Source organism: Triturus cristatus, chromosome 11, assembly GCF_964204655.1.
Source record: "Triturus cristatus chromosome 11, aTriCri1.1, whole genome shotgun sequence".
In the NCBI taxonomy this organism is placed as follows: Eukaryota; Metazoa; Chordata; class Amphibia; order Caudata; family Salamandridae; genus Triturus; species Triturus cristatus.
Window position 1 is genome coordinate 616785243 of NC_140594.1, and position 20195 is coordinate 616805437.

A 20195-nucleotide genomic window follows, 5' to 3' on the forward strand; every position below is an offset into this window, starting at 1 on the left:
TGGCTTTTTCCTGAAATTTATTCTAATTGTGGACTTTTCAAAACTAAAAATATTCACCAAAAATCAGCCGAGTAACGAAAATACTCACCTGCTCTTAGTTGAGCTCCCAGTGCTGGATCTTGGTACCCAGCACTGACTCTGAAAACTACTTACAACTGTACTTACCCGTAACCCAATTTTTTCCATAGCAAATCATTGACTGTTTTTCTGTGAAATTTCTTCTAAGTGTCCATTTCTGCAATCTTTAAATATTCTTTATAAATCATATAATATCTGAAAACGTAATTACTTGCCTGTTTTGGATAAAGGTCCCAGTACTGAGTGTAGGCACCCAGTACTGGATTACAAAGTAACGAGAACATACTATACATGCAACTTGAATTTTCTGCCATAAGGAATCATTGACTGTTTTCTATGAAATATATTCTAAGTGTCAACTTTTAAAATAGCAAAATATTGCCTAAAAATCATCACAGTAATTAAGTCGACTTTCATCACTTGATTCCAAGTACCGACCGAGGACTGAATCTAGGATCCAGTCCTGGAGTTCCAAAAGTAATCTGTGGCAAATAACTTGAAACTTCCATTGAACTCAATGCATTATTGTGTTTAGAATTGTTGCCTATTGCAACCACTTGTAACTGTTTACAAAATTCAATTGCATATTGTGAGAAAGTGGCTCTGTATTTACTGTTCCTTAATAGGTACAGGGTGTACAGAGTCCACAGACCCCAAGGGTTTAACAGAGGTTAAAGTTAGATATAACCTTACTCTCCAAAGTGGTAGCCTGGTCGAGCAGTAAGGCAGTATCAGAGGACGTGTAAAGCATTTGTTGTACACACTCAGTCAGCAAATAGTTCCACACACTCAATAACTGAACTCTAGGCCAATGGTTTGTATATAAAAAAATATATGCTTGTTTTATTTTAGAACCAACACTTGGAACTAAAATATACTTTCTCGACAGGAGATGTTTCATAAAAATACTTTTGTATATGCAATAGACTTTTTAGTAAACAGTTACAAATAGTTGCAGTAGGCAACTGTATTTCTAAACACAATACATTGAGCTCAATGATAAATTCAAATTATATGCAACAGATTACTTTGTAGATTACTTTTGTAATTCCAGGCTTGGATCCTAGATCCAGTCCTGGGTCAGTTCTCAGAATCATCTGTTGGAAGTCGACTTTGGTACTGTAATGATTTTTAACTAATATTTAGCTATTTCAAAAGTGAGCACTTAGAAAATATTTCAGAGCAAACAATCAATGATTCCCTATGGAAGGAAATGTAGGTTACAGGTACAGTAGGTTATCGTTACTTTTGTAATCCAGTACTGGGTGTCTAGACTCAGTACTGGGACATTTATCCAAAACAGGTAAGTAATTACGTTTTCAGATGTTATATGATTTTTGAGGAATATTTAGAAATTGCAGAAATCAACACTTAGAAGAAATTTCACAGAAAAGCTGTCAATGGTTTCCTATGGAAGAAAAATGAGTTAAAGGTAAGTATAGTTGTGGGTACTTTTCAGAGTCAGTGCTGGGCACCAAGATCCAGCACTGGGAGCTCACCTAAGAGCAGGTGAGTAAATTCGTTTTTGATACTCGGCTGATTTTTGGTGAATATTTTGAGATTTGAAAAATTCACACTTAGAAGAATTTCCAAGAAAAAGCCAGTCAATGTTACCCTATGAGGAAAATGAAGTGAGCGGTTTAAGGGTAAGTACTCGACTGGCAGAGTTGAAGTTCTGGGCATGGACTCAGGGGTCCCCCAGTGTCAGGTAGGTACAGTTAGTTCACCCTCAGCGGTTTCAGGACGGCCGGGTGCAGAGAGAGTTAGGCCCAATGTTATCCTATGAGGGATAGGGGGGCCTTGGTTGGTGGCTGCTGTCTGGCAAGCCACGCGGCTGTGGGAGCTGGGCTCCTGGTCACTTACTCAGGGCAAGTGGGGAAGTAGGTTAGAGTAGAGTTTTCACTGCCAGGGCCACTCGGGCGGCTGGGTGCGGGGTGCTTTTGAGCCGTCGGGTGCTCAATTGATTTCTATGGGAAATCTCCGGTTTGGAAAAAGACTGCAGGCTCGGGGACGAGGACTCTTCAGGTGCCACCACCACTTCGAGAGTTAAGTTGGGTAGTTGGAGGATAGATAGGTACCCCGGGATTGGGCACAGAGGGCCGTGGGGCGCCGGGTGCAGGGGTGCCTTTTGGTGTCGGGAAATCTTACCCTCTGTTGATCGCGGTTGGGGTGGCACTCTGTTCTGAGGCTGCAGGCTTCTCCAGGATTGTCGAGGGGGGTCCTTGGGTTCCGGACTCGGGGTCACAGTCGCCGTGGGGTCGTCCTCGTGGGTTTAGTTCACTCCGGCACCGGCCAGGCTTGGTGGGTGCAGAGTGGGCTGGGATCGCGGTTCCGGGCTGCTGCCAGGGGTGAAAGGTAGGTTCTGAGTAGAGCCTCTACTCATGGGAGTCCCAGGGAATCAGAGTTCAAAGGTAGCCAGGTCCTCCGGGGTTTCTGATGTTGCTGGCCACAAGAGATGCCGCGCTGGAGCAGGAGCAGGTTCGAGGGTCGACAGGCCGGTAGGGCTGGGGCCAAAGCAGTTGGTGTCTTCCTCTTTTTAGCAGCTGCAGGGCAGGTCTTTGTTCTTCTTGCTCTTCTTGTAGTTTCAAATCTGGAGAAGGAAGGTTCAGGGTGCCCCTGAATACTAGATTTAGGGGCGTTACAGGTAGGTGAAGTCCAGGGACCAATGGGTCCTAGTCCTGGGGTGGGTACACCCCCTATCGTGCCTCTCTCCTGTGGGAGGGGGGCAGTAGCCTAATCCTGATAGGGTAGGGCCTCCCATCTTCAAGATGGTGAGAGCCCGGAGATGTGCTTCACCTCGCCTCCCCCACCTGAGGGCTGGGGTGGGCAGGCTGGCACATCCCCTGTTCTTGTATGGGGTTTCCGGCCAAGCTTCCCGCCAGAGTGGGGGGTTGCAGTGGCCTGGGGAAACTCCTAGAGGCGGCAGACCTTTGAAGCTTCCCTTTGCTCATCCTGGGGGAGATTTATCACCTCACCCAGGATGTGCACTGTTGCAGGCCCGGGAGAGCAGGGGCTCTCCCACCCAGGGAGTCCAGCAACGTGTCTGCTGTGTGGCAGCCTGGGCAGCCTCAGAGCAGACGTGGATTGTAGGTTAGTTGTAAGGGGGCATCTCTAAGATGCCCTCTGGGTTGCTTGGTACATTAAATCCCACACTGGCATCAGTGTGGGTTTAATGTGCTGAGAAGTTTGATACCAAACTTCCCAGTCTTCAGTGTTGCCATTATGGTGCTGTGGAGCTCGTGTTTGACGAGCTCTCAGCACCATGTATTCTTAAATGGCAGCACTGCACTTACAGTGCCCGGGAATGGACCTGGGTACTGTAGGGGCACAGGGCTCCTGCTCCTGTGCCCACACCATGGGCATAAGGCACCCAGCCAGAGGGGCGGCTGACATATGCCTTGGCAGTGTAGGTAATGGGCATGGCACACAGAGATGTGTGCCATGTCGACTCTTCATTTTTATCCTGCACCCAGACACTCAGCCTGCAAAGGCAGTGTGTGTGTGTATGGGTACAGGGCCTCGAAGGGTGGCACAATGAGTGTTGCAGCCCTTAGGGGCCTTCCCTGGTCACAAGACCCTGGGTACCTAGGGTACCATTTACCAGGGGCTGACATGTGGCCAGGGTTTGCCAATTTGGAGTTTGTGTGTTTTAAGGAAGGAACATAGGCCTTGGGCACCTGATTGGCAGGAGTCCAGGGTACACTCATTCAAAGTACATTCAGCAATTTAGCAAAAAGTGGGGGCATACCATGCAAGAAAGATGGCACTTTCTCACACATATTGAAAAAGTATTTATATAAAGCATCTCATTCTGAGAAAGTATATTTTAATACCCATTGTTGGTTCTAAAATAAAACAAGCATATATTTTTTATATATAAACCATTGGCCTAGAGTTCAGTTATTGAGTGTGTGAGACCATTTGCTGACTGAGTGGGTTCAACAAATGCTTTACACTGTCCTCTGATACTGCCTTACTGCTCGACCAAGCTACCACTTTAGAGAGTAAGGTTATATCTAACTTTAGCAAAACCAAAGGAAATGATGGACGGAGTGTTGAACATTGCAAGCACTCACCCCCAGTCAGCTGATCTGGGTTTAATCCATCACCGTTCTTTAGCCCACTCTGCCACCCCAGTTCAGACATGGCCATATGCAATCAGTCTGACCCTGTGCCTCATGGGAACAGTTCAGCCTGAACTGCCAAGCCATGTCTTCCCTGGACCGGAAACAAGCTTCCTAGGACCGGTTTCTGGCATTTCAGCCGTCTTCAGCCAGGCTTGCCTGAATCCAGTAGCAAAGTGAGCAAGGGACTCACGTCTGAGCATACCCTGCCAACTTATGGCGAACAAAGCAAAACCAAAGGAAATGCCAGAAACCGGTCCTAGGAAGCTTGTTTCCGGTCCAGGGAAGACATGGCTTGGCGGTTCGGGCTGGACTGTTCCCATGAGGCACAGGGTCAGACTGATTTGCATATGGCCATGTCTGAACTGGGGTGGCAGAGTGGGCTAAAGAACGGTGGTGGATTAAACCCAGATCAGTTGACTGGGGGTGAGTGCTTGCAATGTTCAACACTCCGTCCATCATTTCCTTTGGTTTTCCCCCTGAGTATTGTCACCTTGGCCCCAGTGTCTTTTAGGCCTTGGTGGAAGGGGTGTGCCTTGCTTAGGCCTCGCTGTGATGCCACTTTTCTCAGAGAGGAAAATAGAGAGGCCGGTTTCCTCTTACGTTCAGAAACAACCCTTCTTTACTTTGGGATCGCAGGTAAAAAGTTTACGCGGTGCGGTTGAGTATGGTTGCCTCAGCAACATTGGGCCCACCCTGTTAGCTTAGACAGATACCCTACCTAGAGCAGATTAGGACAAAGGCAGGCAGGGCATAGTGTGAGAAAGTGCCCTCTTTCTTGCATGGTATGCCCCCACTTTTTGCTAAATCGCTGAATGTACTTTGACTGAGTGTACCCTGGGCTCCTGCCAATCAGGTGCCCAGGGCCTATGTTCCTTCCTCAAAACACACAAACTCCAAATTGGCATACCCTGGCCACATGTCAGCCCCTGGTAAATGGTACCCTAGGTACCCAGGGCCTTGTGACCAGGGAAGCCCCTAAGGGCTGCAGCACTCATTGTGCCACCCTTAGGGGCCCTGTACCCTTACACACACACACTGCCTTTGCAGGCTGAGTGTCTGGGTGCAGGTCAAATTGAAGAGTCGACATGGCCCACATCTGTGAGCCATGCCCAACACCTACTCTGCCAAGGCATATGTCAGTCACCCCTCTGGCTGGGTGCCTTATGCCCATGGTGTGGGCACAGGAGCAGGAGCCCTGTGCCCCTACAGTACCCAGGTCCATTCCCGGGCACTAAGTGCAGTGCTGCCATTTAAGAGTACATGGTGCTGAGAGCTCGTCAAACACGAGCTCCACAGCACCATAATGGCAACACTAAAGACTGGGAAGTTTGGTATCAAACTTCTCAGCACATTAAACCCACACTGATGCCAGTGTGGGATTTAATGTACCAGGCACCCCAGAGGGCATCTTAGAGGTGCCCCCTTACAACTAACCTACAATCCACGTCTGCTCTGAGGCTGCCCAGGCTGCCACACAGCAGACATGTTGCTGGACCCCTGGGTGGGAGAGCCCCTGCTCTCCCGGGCCTGCAACAATGCACATCCTGGGTGAGGTGATAGATCTCCTCCCCCAGGATGAGCAAAGGGAAGCTTCAAAGGCCTGCCGCCTCTAGGAGTTTCTCCAGGCCACTGCAACCTCCCACTCTGGCGGGAAGCTTGGCCGGAAACCCCATACAAGGACAGGGGATGTGCCAGCCTGCCCACCCCGCCCCTCAGGTGGGAGAGGCGAGGTAAAGCACATCTCCGGGCTCTCGCCATCTTGAAGATGGGAGGCCCTACCCTATCAGGATTAGGCTACTGCCCCCCTCCCACAGGAGAGAGGCAGGATAGGGGGTGTACCCACCCCAGGACAAGGACCCATTGGTCCCTGGCCGTCACCTACCTGTAACGCCCCTAAATCTAGTATTTAGGGGCACCCTGAACCTTCCTTCCCCAGATTCCAGATTCCGAAACTACAAGAAGAGCGAGAAGAAAAGAAGACCTGCTCTGCAGCTGCGAAGGAGAGGGAGACACCAACTGCTTTGGCCCCAGCCCTACCGGCCTGTCGAACTCGGACTTGCTCCTGCTCCAAACCCGGCATCTCTTGTGGCCAGCAACCTCAGAAACCCTGGAGGACCTGGCTACCTTTGAACTCTGATCCCCTGGGACTCCCATGAGTAGAGGCTCTACTCAGAACCTACTTTTCACCCCTGGCAGCAGCCCGGAACCGCGATTCCAGCCCACTCTGCACCCGCCAAGCCTGGCCGGTGCCGGAGTGAACTAAACCCACGAGGACGACCCCACGGCGACTGTGACCCTGAGTCCGGCACCCAAGGACCCCCCTCGACTATCCTGAAGAAGCCTGCAGCCTCAGAACAGAGTGCCACCCCAACCGCGATCAACAGAGGGTAAGATTTCCGACATCAAAAGGCACCCCGGCGCCCCACGGCCATCTGTGCCCAATCCCGGGGTACCTACCTATCCTCCAACTACCCAACTTACCCCTCGAAGTGGTGGTGGCACCTGAAGAGTCCTCGTCCCCTAGCCTGCAGTCTTTTTCCAAACCGGAGATTTCCCATAGAAATCAATTGAGCGCCCGGCGGCTCAAAAGCACCCTGCACCCAGCCGCCCGAGTGGCCCTGGCAGTGAAAACTCTACTCTAACCTACTTCCCCACTTGCCCTGAGTAAGTGACCAGGAGCCCAGCTCCCATAGCCGCGTGGCTTGCCCGACAGCAGCCACCAACCCAGGCCCCCCTTTCCCTCATAGGATAACATTGGGCCTAACTCTCTCTGCACCCGGCCGCCCTAGAGCCGCTGAGGGTGAAACAACTACACCTACCTGACCCTGGGAGACCCCTGAGTCTGTGCCCAGAACCTCAACATCGCCAGTCGAGTACTTACCCTTAAACCGCAAACTCTATTTTCCTCATAGGGTAACATTGGCTGGCTTTTTCCTGAAATTTCTTCTAAGTGTGGACTTTTCAAATCTTCAAATAAATACCAAAAATCAGCCGAGTGACAAAAACGAATTTACTCACCTGCTCTTAGGTGAGCTCCCAGTGCTGGATCTTGGTGCCCTGCACTGACTCTGAAAAGTACCCACAACTATACTTACCTTTAACTCATTTTTCTTCCATAGGAAACCATTGACGGTTTTTCTGTGAAATTTCTTCTAAGTGTTGATTTCTGCAATTTCTAAATATTCATCAAAAATCTTATAACATCCGAAAGCGTAATTACTTACCTGTTTTGGATAAAGGTCCCAGTACTGAGTCTAGGCACCCAGTACTGGATTACAAAAGTAACGATAACCTACTGTACCTGTAACCTACATTTTCTTCCATAGGGAATCATTGATTATTTGCTCTGAAATATTTTCTAAGTGCTAACTTTTGAAATAGCTAAATATTAGTTAAAAATCTTTGCTGTACCAAAGTTGACTTTCAACAGCTGATTCTGAGACTGGATCTAGGATCCAGGCCTGGAATTACAAAAGTAATCTAAAAAGTAATCTGTTGCATATAAATTGAATTTATCATTGAGCTCAATGTATTGTGTTTAGAAATAGAGTTGCCTACTGCAACTACTTGTAACTGTTTACTAAAAAGTCTACTGCATATACAAAAGTATTTTTATGAAACATCTCCTGTCGAGAAAGTATATTTTAATTCCAAGTGTTGGTTCTAAAATAAAAGAAGCATATATTTTTTATATACAAACCATTGGCCTAGAGTTCAGTTATTGAGTGTGTGGAACTATTTGCTGACTGAGTGTGTACAATAAATGCTTTACACTGTCCTCTGCTACTGCCTTACTGCTCGACCAGGCTACCACTTTGGAGAGTAAGGTTATATCTAACTTTAACCTCTGTTAAACCCTTGGGGTCTGTGGACTCTGTACACCCTGTACATATTAAGGAACAGTATATACAGAGCCATTTTCTCACATATAGCTAGCGAGATCCATCTTGCACCCAAGTTCAATTGAACAAGACTGGTAACCAACACCCCAAAAAAGTTCATTGTTCAGAGTGGAAGCTGAGTCCCCGTGGTCGCTTCATTTTTGGTACGGTCTGTGTGTGGTATGCACACAGCCCTGCTCTTGTAACAAGTGCTGCGCTCTGAAAAGGCTGACTGCACTGGTTGATGTGCTTGCAGCATGTATTCTTGATGGATGGGGAACGGCTACACCTACGGCTCAAAATCAGAATTCATCCTATGTCCCAACTTTTACGATATTAGCCTTGCAAACTCCCATTTTTGAACTCCAGCAGCCAAAAAGAAACTGTAAGGCGTGACGGGTTCCCGGAGGTATTGTTTTCCAGTTCCAGCTAGTGTTGCAACCGGTCCAGCTTTCTACCGACATAAGTCCCAGCGGTGCCTCAGCATCCTGTGAGTCTGGGCAACTCACTTAGGGCCAGATGCATCAAAGGGTTTTACCCATTCTGTGTCTATGGGAAAATGTGTTCATACATATGGCCCCTAATCTCCTAAAGTCTTAAATAAAAAATAGATTTCATCTTGTTTAAAGTAATTGACACGTTTGGAAACCGCTTCAATGCCTTAGGGCTCAGAACACGCTGTATAAACTACACAAAATATCCAGCGTTTGATCATGCTAGGCCCTCCCTAAAGTCGAATGTGCTGGTTTACTATCTGGTAGCCTGCTGGGCTGCTCTGCAGATTTGCGGGCAATGGTGTCGCGCAGAGGAAGAGTGGTGAAAAGTGTAATAAAACTGCTCCCTTGCGGGGCACTGGCGGTCGTTGTCTCATCATCTTCTGCAATGTGAGGTGTGAGGGGCCATTATCCGGACAGCAATTCAATAGGACCTGACCCCATCCACCAAACTTGCTAAACCAATGTGTCTCCCCTAGTTTAATGGGGGTGACTTATATTGCCTCTAGTTTTCAGTACAGTACCAGTATGTTTGTACTACTTTGGCTCCCTCAAGTGGCCAAGCGGTGCAACAAATTAGAAAAATCAGTAACACTTGGTTTAAACCGAATCAGCTGATTTTCAGTCGGTAGGGTACTGTCGGGTACAATCGGATTTAACCGATTTCCGGACAGCCTAGACAAAACCCATTGATACTCTGGTAATTGAAGGTGAGCGGATGAAACACCAAGTCAGCCCAGCTTGGGTTTCAGCCCATAACTGACAGGTAGACAAATCCCAGCAGGAAGGCTGAACCTACCTGGCTAGCCTACTGACATGGATGTGGAGGTCATGGGAGTTTGTAAACCTCTGCTTCAAACAGCCCCCTTCCTTCAAAAAACATACTACACTACAGGAAACCCCTCGGTTCTAACAGATGTAATAAGAAATCGCTTCCTGCTGGAATGAGAAAACTCTACCACCACCTAGAATTCCAGCTCTTCTCCCAAGAAAATAACTAGGTTATAGCTAACTCCTAAGTGGTATTTTCACACTGCTCATCAACTCATGATAATATGCAACAATAGCACATCACTGAGTCCAATGAAAATGTCAGTGCTTCATGAACCTCAAAAGATCATGAAGTGCTACACAAATGCTGCAACGTAATGGTTCAAGAATTACATCCTCGAAAGTTGTGACCTCAAAGACGGCTGATTAACCAATGGAAACCCGGGCAGTTTTAATTTATCCGTAAAGTCATCAGTTCTTAATTCTAGAAGCATATCTCTCGCGCTGGGTATATTACCTCACACAAGGTTTTCTCGTGATGCTGAGATCACACATGGCCACGCCTAACCTCATACTTAATAACACTTCCTGCAGTTTCGCCACGAACGCTCGCTCACTCCTACCACAAGGGAAAAATATAGAACGAGAAAGACGGTCACAAAGGCAAATGCAGGGCTGGGGGTTGAGAGGGGACGGCTTCAAGAAGCACTGAACTGTGCAGCTCTGGCGATTGCTCCGCACCCGCAACAGGGGCGAAGAACAATGGAGTGGGAGGGCAAGATGGTGCAGCCTCCAAAATTAGTTTAAATGTTTCAAAAACACTGTCTGAAAGCAAGTGGGAGAGGGCAGGAAAGAAAGAAAAAATGTCCCAGAAACAAACACAAAACAAGCGTGGCCGGGAAAGTGAAAGCGACCGCACTATGTTAAATTAGTAACCTGATCCACGACCAGCTGCCAACCTGCGTGCCGCTGCTCGTTCCCGAGACCCAAACGCTATGGGAGTGAACGTTAAGAAAAAAGGCGGGACATGCACCCGTCTTTGGCCATTTGCGTGCTTTCATTATTGAAAGCCACACACAAAGGCCAATTGAATGTGTGGGAGGAGTCCGACCCACACGGAGAAGTCTCTGGGAAGTTTGGAGTGCTTACAAGAAGCCTCCCAATAGAGCAGCCCTAGGCTTGACCTAAAAAGGGGGGGGGGCAGAGATCTAGGCACTATTTCAGACCAACTACTAGATGTCCGAACAGATGCACCGCATGTGAATCCAGAAAACTCTTTAGGCTGCAAAACTACTCCTACTGGTAAGTAAACATTTTTTTTGCTAGTGTCCACCAGAAAGATAATTATCCTAAGTAAGTAACTTGTTTGTCTAAGTTGTGTGTTAGCCTTTGGATAGACTTGGCAATTTGTGTGTGGTTTGGTATGAGGCGTGGGCTGCACCTGACAACTCCCTTCATCCATGTAATCAACTTTTTCTTGTGCTCTTCAGACCAATTATTGCCTAAATCCGAAGCAACCGAAGGATGTGAAAGACAAGGAGGAGAGCAGCACACAGAAGGATGCATCTGAGGGGAAGGACGTGGATGTGACTTGTGAGGATGCAAAGGAGACACAGACCGCCAATGAAACTGATTAAATCTATTGTAAGGTGGGACACTGGACATGCAGTCCCTCAGAGTTTGAACCTTGGGCTCAGCTTGGCCAGGCGGAGGCTGAACTATTGACAAGCAGTTAGTGAAGATTTTTGCTGCTAAAAAGGAAAAGCCTAATCACAACCAAGACTTCCAACAGAGAGGGGACACTGTTGAAGGAACACAACCATCCTGAGCCCAACCAAGGCTTCCGACTGACCAGGGACACTGCCTAAGGAAATATACAACCAAGTAAAGACTTTTAGTGTACTGGGTGCGTTCCCCTAGCAACACATCATGCCCAATCCCCAGGCAAGAACTCCACCTGACCCAGGCACTACCCTACAAACATACAGCCACCCAGAGACCCATCCAAAACCTCTATCATACAAGGGCCCTACCCCTGGAACACTCAGTAGACTTAATCCTGAGGCGACATAGCCAACAGAGAAAGGGCACAGACAGAGGAATGCAACAAGTCCAAGATCTGGTCCCTTACAGACATTTGCGACTGCCCTAAAACTGGAGCTATCAAAAGCCAAGACTTTGAACACAGACACTGTCCAAGAAACACAAATAGCTAAACTTCTTGCTATGAACCCATGCAGCAGTGACCTCAGTGCACTACTGCAGGAATACTCAAACCAGCTTGAGCACCAGCTACGACCATAACCATACAAGGTGCACTGCTCTATGAACACAACGAGCCTAAACCCAAAAACGAATTCCAAAAGACCAGAGAGACCCTACTCAAGAATTCTATTCAGTCAAATGCACTGCCAGAGAATGCAGAACCAGACTGAGCCAAGGCTCCCAACATGTACTACCATGCTTTGCAATGCTATCCCTGATACGTGCCACATATCTGTCCCTGAGAGACCACAGAAGACTTGAGTGTTATTGACTAATAGTATGTGCAAGCAGTGCTGCACAGTGTAAATTGTTTCTAAGCTGCCTTGTGAGTGATGTGTGTGAGTTTCGAAGGTTGTTTCCTTTAAGAAGATTGTTCTTTTACTTGATGTCCATGAGAATGTTGTTAGCAGTGTGTTCAACATCTGTCTTTTCTGTTTCATGTGCTAACACTTTATTTCTCATGTCCTTTCTTATTCTCCCTCCTATACCCAAAGCTCTTCAGAGTGAATGTGTTTGCACACAGATGAGTATGCAGGGAACACTGCAGTTTTATCCTGACAACCTGGACCTGAAGGAAGTGAAGTAAACAGTTTTAAGTCTGAAAAGACTGATACATGCCTTCCTTTCAACCGATACCGGCCTTTATGGTCCACTTTTCTTGCTGCTGTTTGGTGCATGTTTGTATACAGACCTCCAAGTTGATCCCTTACCTCAAATGTAGAAATATGTCTTTCCTATGGCCAAGGGTAGGGTCACCTATGCATTGTGGGTGAAATTAAATGATAGCATCTTAGACTGAAGTGAGTCCACACAGCCAAAACTATATTTGGGTCCGGGTCCCGTCTTGGACGTTTTCTTTAGTATATTAGCATATGTACTAAAGTATAATTTATCAAGCTAAAAAAATAGAGCACATTTAATACATGTTTAATAGCAGAGCACTCCCCTCACTGCCCTGGTAAAATAGGTCATGTTTTATGGTCTTGGCACTTTCTTCGACCTTTAAAAGTTCTGCTGCTGATGAGGATTAGAAAGTCGCCACTTTTTGAGCAATACTGACCCCCTATTTCTTTTAAGTAGTGCATCGTGCAGAAGGATATTCGGTTTCTGCAACAACTGTTAGGGAGATCAGGAATGTCCTTCACTAAAGGGTATGGATAATGGCACAAAGGCCTGCCCTATCTTTTGACTGTCTAATCTTCAAGCTGCCCTGAAAACCTAACCCTGTGTTTAAATAATATATCCCTAAAAGCATACCCTGCTAGTGCCAATTAGTACAGCTAATGCACCTAACCCTGGTTCCACAGTTAGTGTAGCTCTTCCCTCTACTACCAATATGCACCTTGTATGTCATTGTCAGATGGTTTTGCCAGGCCTGGACATATTTAGCTTACAGAGAGAGACATTAATGATGCCTCTAGTCATGAACATCAATGAGTTATCAGTATTGCAAATAACCTTTAAATACCCAAAACAGTGAAACAGAATAATTCAAAGTGTATTTTAGTTCTCAAGACCAAATACACCACCCTCACGTACCATGCCAAAATGCTTCCTTGTGCATTGTGTGTAATTAGTGATGTTATCCCTGCTAGATTTCAGTGACCTGTTGAATAAAGCATGAAATACATGTTTGTAGAAGCATCTTCTGTCTGGATGGGGTGAAAGTTGCTGCCCTCCCCACAGGTATACACTGTCCAGAAGTCTAGCCCTGACAACATTACCTATTGCTCGCATGCATGAGGAAGTGCCTTGAGTAAGCCTCTCTCATTTTCTGGGAATGAGAACTGAAAAGCAATGCACCATAATTTATTTCAGTCATACATACATTTTCCCTTAGTTATGTACATTATGATGTCCTCCACAATTAAACAAAGCTAAGTTAATCTACCGGATGAGATATGAAAGTTGGTTTTAGCCCTTAGTCCTCACTCAGTTTAAATTGTCTTTCAGCTGGCCTGAGGTGACCATTTGTAATGACAAGACCGGGCTCTTCTGCGTCCAAGCACACACTCCGAAACTCTGACCATATTCCGATTTCAGATCCCAGTAGGTTTTATTAATGCATTTGTAATTTGAAAGCACAGTTCAGGGCATGGGTGACTGTTCCCATATGTGATCACACTGTGATTGCTATACCGCCCGCTTGACTGCTTTCATATGCGCTATGATCTTCAAGTATTTGTTCCAGTGTTAGATTAGTGAGCATCCTATCTTCTCAACCGCAAAAACAGGCTTACGGCAGTCCCTACATGTGTCTCCTTTACAGACCGTGGGCTGACATCACAAGGTAAATTCTGTATCCCTGTAGTTGTCAAATGATGCCTGTAAGTGCTATGGGGATGTGCAGGTACAGCATCTGTGTGCATGCCTTGCTCCTGGTTCAATAATGGTATGAGGAGGAAGGAATACATCCTGGCCATTATGAATCATTCAAAAGAAATCTTAATAATTGTATTCTTCTTCAAACCCGTTCTGTTAGTATGATACACCCTTAATCTAAACTCCCTTCACACTCACTCACTTTGTACTACCTTTGCTCTGTAGGGTAAAACTCTGCTAAGAACCAGTGGAAGTCTCAGAAGGTTATTTTGTTTAAAGGAGGAGTGAGATTCTTTACTCTTATACCAGGTGGGGTTTGTCCTTGATAGACGTAGCACACGTTTTTCCAGAAATACTTTGTGGGGCCAGCAGCTGATACACATATATGACAAATACTTTCCTTGCCCAGGTTTAGTGGGTATGAGCCTACTGTCAGGAGTGTTTCCTTGATGATGGGGTTAGCGGCTAACACCTTTGCTGTCCTATGGAGATATCTGTGACAGGGTAATTTCAAATCCATGCTGTGTGTGGGAGCACATCCTTATCTATGGCTTATTCCCTTGTGCCTGTGTGAATCTTCCTTTGTTTATGCTAAACATCTGTTTCCATTGAAGCCTTAGTTTTTATGGTAGTCTAGCCCTTTTATGGGTCTTCCTCTGTCCATGGACAAGGAAAGTAAAACTTCTTGTGGGTGAAATCCTTTCGTTGTCTAGTGTTAGGGCTGGTATAATCCATGCAGTCTTTAGAAACCTTTACTTTCTTGTGGGTTAACTTCTTAACCCGCTCATCATCTTTCCTCCTTTGTGGGTTGAGTGGGCAACATTTTGCTGTCTGTGAAAGCTGGGGTATTGTCTGTGTGCCTGTGTTCTTGATAGTCTGTGCACCCTTCTGTGCCCTTCTCCACCTCCTCCACTGTTTGCGTGTGAGCTTGTTTGTGAACACGTATCATTTGTGATTGAGTTTATTTCTTAGTTTCCTCCCCTGTACCACACCAAAGGTCTTGAGGATTCCCAGGCAGGCAGTTCCCTTGATGATGCTTTGATCTCTGGGACATGGCTACAGAGAGCTATGGCTGCTCAAATTTCCTTTTGAATTTTACATCGGTCAGATTAATTTTTTTAAGTCTGTTTTATTTTTGTTTTTCTTAGATTTGTTTTTGATGTTGTAGATTTTAAAAAATACATTCTTAGAAAGTTCTTCTGCAATTAGTCCTACCTTTATTTTGTTCTATTGAAACTTATTCCTTTGAGTTACTTTGGTGATATGAAAGAAGTTAAATGTCCTGCCTTGTGTTTATGGTAAAGATTGGGGATAACTGCCTACATTAGAGAGGCAAAAGCTTAGGTTGTCATCAACAAGCCAGCACCCAAGCTCTCCATGCCCAGTAAGCTCCACATTTCCCATAAAAAAATAAAGCCTTTAGTTCTGGTTCACGGTAGTTTCTCTAATTTTCATGAAAGCTGGAATATTTGCCTTTAGTTTTTTAAAATTTCAATCAATACTAGACTAGGAAAGGGATATGCTTTGACACTGCATGAGCAAATTGAAAACAATTCACCAGATTCTGTAAAGACACTTTTAATGAAAGTGCCTTATTCCTCCTCCACCACTGAAAGAACTCATACCAAAGGTTTCAACATCTTATCCTGTGCATTGCTATTGCCTGTCGCTGAGGTCTTCAGGGCACTTGGGCCTGATGTCAAGGTATCCTTTGGCATCAAGGACTTTGTAAGTGACGATGTCTCTTTTCAGTATCTGTGCCCCGACACTACCTTATAAGATGTCTCTAAACCCTAAATAGATGCTGTGGCGAAATCTTATATAAATTCAATCCTAAAGTCGATTTTCCCATGATAAGTTTTCACCCATAGGGCTGAGCCGAAGCTACCCCTGTTCTCGCTCACCTGGATTACGAAAACATCCTGTTCAAGGCATGTGTGCTGTAGTAAAAAGAGAAAGGAAAAAGAGGCAAATACAAGTAAAAAATAAAGAGAAAAGAGGCAACTAGCACAAAAGGCAGCACAGAGAGCAGCAGTAAGGGGGGCAGGCTGAATGGTGAGGATCAGAGCTGGACACAGGGACCTCTGAACAGCGGACATCGGTGGGTGCCGATGGAGGAGGCACTCAAGGTGGAGCTGCGTGTCTGGAGAGAAATGTCCTGACCAGGAGGTCAGGGGTCCTGCTCACCTTGGCTCGCAGTGGCCACCATTAAGTAGGTGTCAAGGGAGGGCGGGAACACGCGGGGGCAGCAGCGGCGGGGAGAAAGGAAACGCAAAGGAGAAAAAAGGGAAATAGATGGAAAGGAAAAAGAGGCAAATGCAAGTAAAAATAAAGCGAAAAGAGGCAACTAGCACAAAAAGGCAGCACAGAGAGCAGCAGTAAGGGACATGCTGAACGGCGAGGATCAGAGTGGGGCACAGGGTACTCGAACAGCAGTGGGCGCCGGGGGAGGAGGCACTCAAGGTGGAGCTGCATGCCCGGAGAGCAATGTCCTGACCAGAAAGTTAGGGGACTTGCTTATACCGTGGTTGCTTTTGTAGGCTTAGTTATAAGCAAGGAGCAAGATCTACTGCATCAGACAAAACCGGGTCAGCATACCAAAACCAGGGACAAACCTCTACTACCAAAAACATTTTACAGAGGAAACCTTTTTAAAGGAAGAGGTCGAGGAGGCTACAATTCCTGTACCTCAAACAGCAATGCCAAGAAATGACTTCCTTACCATTCCCCCAGGCCACATAACACCTGTGGGGGGCGTCTTCAAAACTTTCTCCCTATTATCCAACATGGTTACTATCTGGAGCTCATTGCAACTCCTCCAAATATCGCACATTGCAAACACAAACTATCCATTCAACATCAAAATCTCCTACAACAAGTAGTAACAGCTGTACTACAAAAACGAGCAATAGAACCAGTTCAAAAACAGTTTCAGGTAGCAGGAGTATACTAACTATACTTCATTATTTCCAAAACAGAAGGGTCGCTACAACCCATTTTCGATCTCAGGCCACTAAATCATTACATCATATCAGAACACTTCCATATGGTCACGCTTCAGTAGATCATTCCTTTGCTACAGAAAGGAGATTTCATGGCTGCCTTAGACTTAAAGAATGCCTACTTCCATAAACCTATTCACCCTCCACACAGAAAATGAGGTTTCAATTCCAAGGAAGCCATTTCAATTCAAGGTTCCTACCTTTGGGCTTACCACCGTATCAAGGGTATTCACAAAATGTTTAGCAGTAGTGGCAGCACATCCATGCAGACAAAACATGTCTTTCCATATTTAGACTGGTAAATAAAAGCAAACAGCCTCAGTCTTTGCAAACAAAATACTCAACAAACCCTAACCTTACTACATCAACTAGGGTTCTCCATCAACCTACAGAAGTCACATCTACAACCAGCTACCATACAATCATACCTAGGAGCCATGTTCAACACACATTCAGCATTGGCATACCCAAATGCAGACAGAATACACAACATGGTAACATTAATTCAACAGTTTCAAACAGGGAGTCCAATCCCAGCCAAAACATTTCTGCGACTTCTAGGCATGATGGCATCTTGTATTTCATTAGTTCCACATGCCAGACTACACATGAGACCTCTCCAAGAATGTGTCTCATCAACTGATTCAGTCACTGGGTCAACTTCACAATCTAATGTTGGTAGACAGCCTCACACATCACTCTGCAATGGCGGAATCGACAAAATGTATGGAAGAGGCGGCCGTTTCTAGACCAAGTTCACAAATAATACTCACAGCAGATGCTTCCCTAATTGGTTGGGGTGCACATCTCCACAACCTCACAACTCAGGAGGTATGTGACTCCAAACACCGGGCTCTCCATATCGATCACCTAGACCTGCGCTGCAAGCTATTCACCTAGCAGTGAAAGCCTTCCCTACCTAAACCTACAACACAAAGTTGTCTTAATTGGAACAGACAATGACAACTATGTACTATATACAAAAGGGTGGGGGGGGGGGGGTAGTGCACTTTCTCCAATTGAATGTTGGCACAGAAAATATGGAGATTAGCAATGCATCCCAACATTCACCTCCTAGCAGAACATGTCCCGGGGCAAGCAATAAAGCTGCCACCATACTTTCAAAAATGGTGATGTCATTAGAGCCACATAGGGTCCACCCTGATGTCTGTTCCCTTTTTTCCTCAACAATAAGACTTTGATCCAGAGCTCTGGTCTTGTATTCTGACATTTCTATAGAGAATTCCATCCACATTTCAGTATAGTGCTTACGGGTGTCACCCCCACCTTCTTTAAATAGTCCTGGGTTCAAGCCCTGTCACAATTGTGGTGGATAAATGTTGATCACTGACCTGCCTGTGGTGCTTTGGTTCAATGCACTTCTTGAGGTCCTATGACCTATCGCAGTCCGAATCCTAAGGTTGTCAAGGAGCAAAAAGTAAGTCTATCATGGCTCGCATGCACAACAAACGTCAGATCCCATGCTATTCATTTCATAGGTCTAGATCCAAATCTAGGTTCTAGCCCTCTTTCAAGTCTTCTAATGAAAAAAGAAATCATAACATAAGAAGACATTGGGACTCCTCTCCAAACAATCACTCTTGTTCAAGAGTTTAGTCCCCTCAAAGGTCTCTGCCTCCTGCTGAGTCATATTCTTGAACTGATTGGTAGAGATCACTCCCCCTGAGCAGCCTCTACTAGTGGAGCCATCTGCAACTCAGCCATGTCAAGATCCTGCTCTGGCACCACTGAGACCTGCACCAGTGCTTCCTGAGATGGAAATGGACTACCCCAAAGACTCACCATAAGGTCGCACTACTTTTGTTGAAAGCGGAATCTTAACAGAGGTACTGCAGCCTACATCTATCACCTCTGAGCCTTTACTGCCTTTTAATGTAGGCCTAATAGACTCAGTCTTAGCAGCTTGGGAGAAGCCCACCATTGCTCCTGCAGATTGAGTTTAAGAGGGTGCAGACTAATAGAGGTGAGCCAGTCTTTCTGTTGAGTCTTAAGTTCTCGGAACACTTATTTGTGCTGACTGCCTCCTGCATTAATCAGAAACCCTGGATCCTTTCTGATTGCGCCTTTGGGTATGGAGCTGAAGAAAATGAAGGTGGTGTTTAAGAACATCTTTCCAGCTGGCACCCTACCGATGTGCTCTATAAATGTGGCCTGTTTGCTGGGAAGATACTCCCTTAACTTATTAGACCTGCCTCAAAAGTTATTTCTCAATTTATGTGATCAACTTCGGGGTCAATTTGTTAAGGTGATTCCCATGGGCCAAGATATCTCAAGGCAGATCATTAGAGTGGGGACACAGCCAATTCTGTTACCATGGCTGCTGAAACTTCTGTGGAGGCACGCGTGGCTCCGGTTAGCAAGTTTCTCTGAAGATGTTCAGTAAGCCTTTATGGGAAATGCCGTATGATAGAGCAAAGCTTTTTGGGGACATAGTGGATTCCGCAGCCTCCCCAACAACAGAAATAGCTCCTTGGGCAATATAAGGGCAGAGGTAAAGGCCAGGGCTGTCAGACCCTTCAACCCTGATCCTCCTTTAGTTTTTCTTCTTCCTCACCACTCAAAAAGCCACTTTAGCTTGTCCTTGAATGAGCTTGTGCAGCCTGCTGGAAGACTGGTATTCTCCTTTCTACAAGTCTGGAAGGCTGTAACCATAGACCAGTGAACTTTGGATCGTAGAAAGAATACCTCTACCTTTCCAAAAGGGTCCTCCCCATTCTGCCCCAGCACTCCTTTCAGTCAGAGGGACCAACTGCAAATACTAGAGCATGAGCTGTCAGTCCTGGAGAAAGGAGTAGTGGAGTTGTACCAGAGCAGGAAATTAGGCAGGGTTACTATACCCGTACTTCATGGTTCCCAAGAAGCATGGCGGTCTTCCACCAATCCTAGACCATAGGTTCTTGAACTTTTACCCATGCAAGAAAAGTTCAAGATGCTGTCCCTGTCTCTGTGCTTCTAGAGCTGCAACCAGAAGGCTGGCAGGACCCATATTTTTACATACTGCACAGGAGTTACCTGCATTTGGGTGTATGGTCCACTCACTACCAGTTAGTGGTCCTTCTGTTCTGAGTGACTATGACATTGGCACCTTGAGTATGTGATGGTGATGGCACTGGTTGTGGCCCTTCTCGCCATATTTCCTTAACTGTACGATAGGCTGCTGAAACCCTGTTGGCCTCAGATAGTGTTGCTCCACCTGCAGGCGATCGCATCCCTACTGTTCAACTTGGGCTTTTT

General features: G+C 46.1%; 1 protein-coding gene across 2 annotated transcripts in view; it reads left to right on the plus strand.

Annotated features, from left to right (window-relative positions):
- The window catches only part of CCAR2 (cell cycle and apoptosis regulator 2), a 348118-nt gene extending 332747 nt beyond the window's left edge, over positions 1 to 15371 (plus strand). For both annotated transcript variants that reach the window (XM_085633999.1, XM_085634000.1), the window contains one exon: positions 10842 to 15371. In XM_085633999.1, coding sequence (XP_085490125.1) covers positions 10842 to 10988 — 147 coding nt within the window. In that variant the 3' untranslated portion in view covers positions 10989 to 15371. The remainder of the gene's footprint in view (positions 1 to 10841) is intronic.
- The last annotated feature ends 4824 nt before the right edge of the window (positions 15372 to 20195 follow it).